Source organism: Haplochromis burtoni, unplaced genomic scaffold (assembly GCF_018398535.1).
Source record: "Haplochromis burtoni strain Fernald_Lab_line unplaced genomic scaffold, NCSU_Asbu1 Contig_61, whole genome shotgun sequence".
Taxonomy (NCBI): Eukaryota; Metazoa; Chordata; class Actinopteri; order Cichliformes; family Cichlidae; genus Haplochromis; species Haplochromis burtoni.
The window spans coordinates 64,576-65,964 of NW_024582422.1; the positions used below are offsets into that span (position 1 = coordinate 64,576).

Genomic DNA, 1,389 nt, shown 5'->3' on the forward strand with positions numbered 1-1,389 from the left:
GGATTTGATGTGCTTTCGCCTGCAGTGTGAACGTAGCCTAATTGACATAATACTTTCCCTAGCCGGTTACCCTAACCATGAAAAATGAATGACTAATCCTCAGCTTAAACCTAAATTTAACCATAACCTAACTGTAACTCTGACACTAAAACCACATTTAGAGTCTCAAAAATGCCTTCAAACTCATGGGGAAAGGGCATTTTGTCCTCAAAAGGGCTGTTGGTCCCCACAAGTATAGTAGCATTCCAATTTTTGGTCCTCACAAGTATGTATAAACATGGTTCACATAGACACACACGCACACAGAGCTGAGGTTAAAGCTAAAGTCTGTCAGCATGTATCCTGGGACTGAGTTCCTCCTAAACAATATGCATGATAACAGATAAAACCTCCGCAGCGGCGCTGCTATAGAAGAAGAAGAAACAGGAAGTACAGAAAATGCTGTTTTCTCTAGGAAGTTTAATTTTTTTAAACTCTAGAATCTCTGCTTCTCTAAGTCCTGATTGTGTGTTCAACCGCAACAGGTTACAAAGATCGAGGTGTGTTGAAACGCCACCGATGTGCAGATCAGAATCAAGTAGAAGAATATTTAGTTCAGGTTAAAGGTCTGCGCTCACTGATGATGTCATTTCCTCCCACAGGAGTCCAAAGAGTTTCTGCGCTACTTCACTGAGTGAGTATCTGCTGCTGTTCATCAGTTCACAGAGACATCTTCAGTCCTCTAAATGACGTCAGCAAGGTTTTACAGATTCAGGAAGAGTTCAGCTTTCTGCTCTGATGTCACACCAACCTGTGTGCAGGAAGCTGCAGTTCCAGCCGCTGCCTGCAGACGTCCCCGTGCTGTTCCGGGTGGTGGAGCTGCCGCTGAAACATCATCTCTGCAAAGTGAAATCTCTCAACAAAGGAGACGCCAACTCTGAGGTCACCGTCTACTACCAGGTAAAAAAAACAAAAAACACACCACAGAACTGCTGATTCCCGCTTTGTCCAATAGGGGGCACTCTCAAGCTCGTCCAGAATGAACAAAACTGTAAATTTCATGATGTTCATCCTGGTTTTGATAGAAGAGCTCAAGACAACAGATATAATTCTATTTTTTATATTTTTGTGGTTTTATTTCAGTAAAATGCCTTAGTGCGAGTATCAGGGACATCACAGCGCCACGAGTTGCTTTACAGCATCCTCTATTTTAATTTGGGGCATGAAGCCAGCAGCGGTCTCCTGATAGTATCACCCTCAATCACAACCAGCTGCTTCCTGCTGGGCTTTAATTCTGTGTGTGTGTGTGTGTGTGTGTGTGTGTGTGTGTGTGTGTGTGTGTGTGTGTGTGTGTGTGTGTGTGTGTGTGTGTGTGTTGCAGTCCGGGCTGAAGAAGCTCAGGGAGCACGC

At 44.2% G+C, this 1,389-nt stretch overlaps 1 protein-coding gene across 1 annotated transcript in view; it reads left to right on the top strand.

Annotated features, from left to right (window-relative positions):
• nrd1b (nardilysin b (N-arginine dibasic convertase)) overlaps positions 1-1,389 on the top strand; it is a gene marked incomplete in the record, with an annotated part of 20,639 nt that overhangs the window by 16,645 nt on the left and 2,605 nt on the right. Inside the window, 3 exon segments of the mRNA XM_042221110.1 lie at positions 642-673; positions 801-939; positions 1,361-1,389. Of these exon segments, the coding sequence (XP_042077044.1) occupies positions 642-673; positions 801-939; positions 1,361-1,389 (200 nt within the window).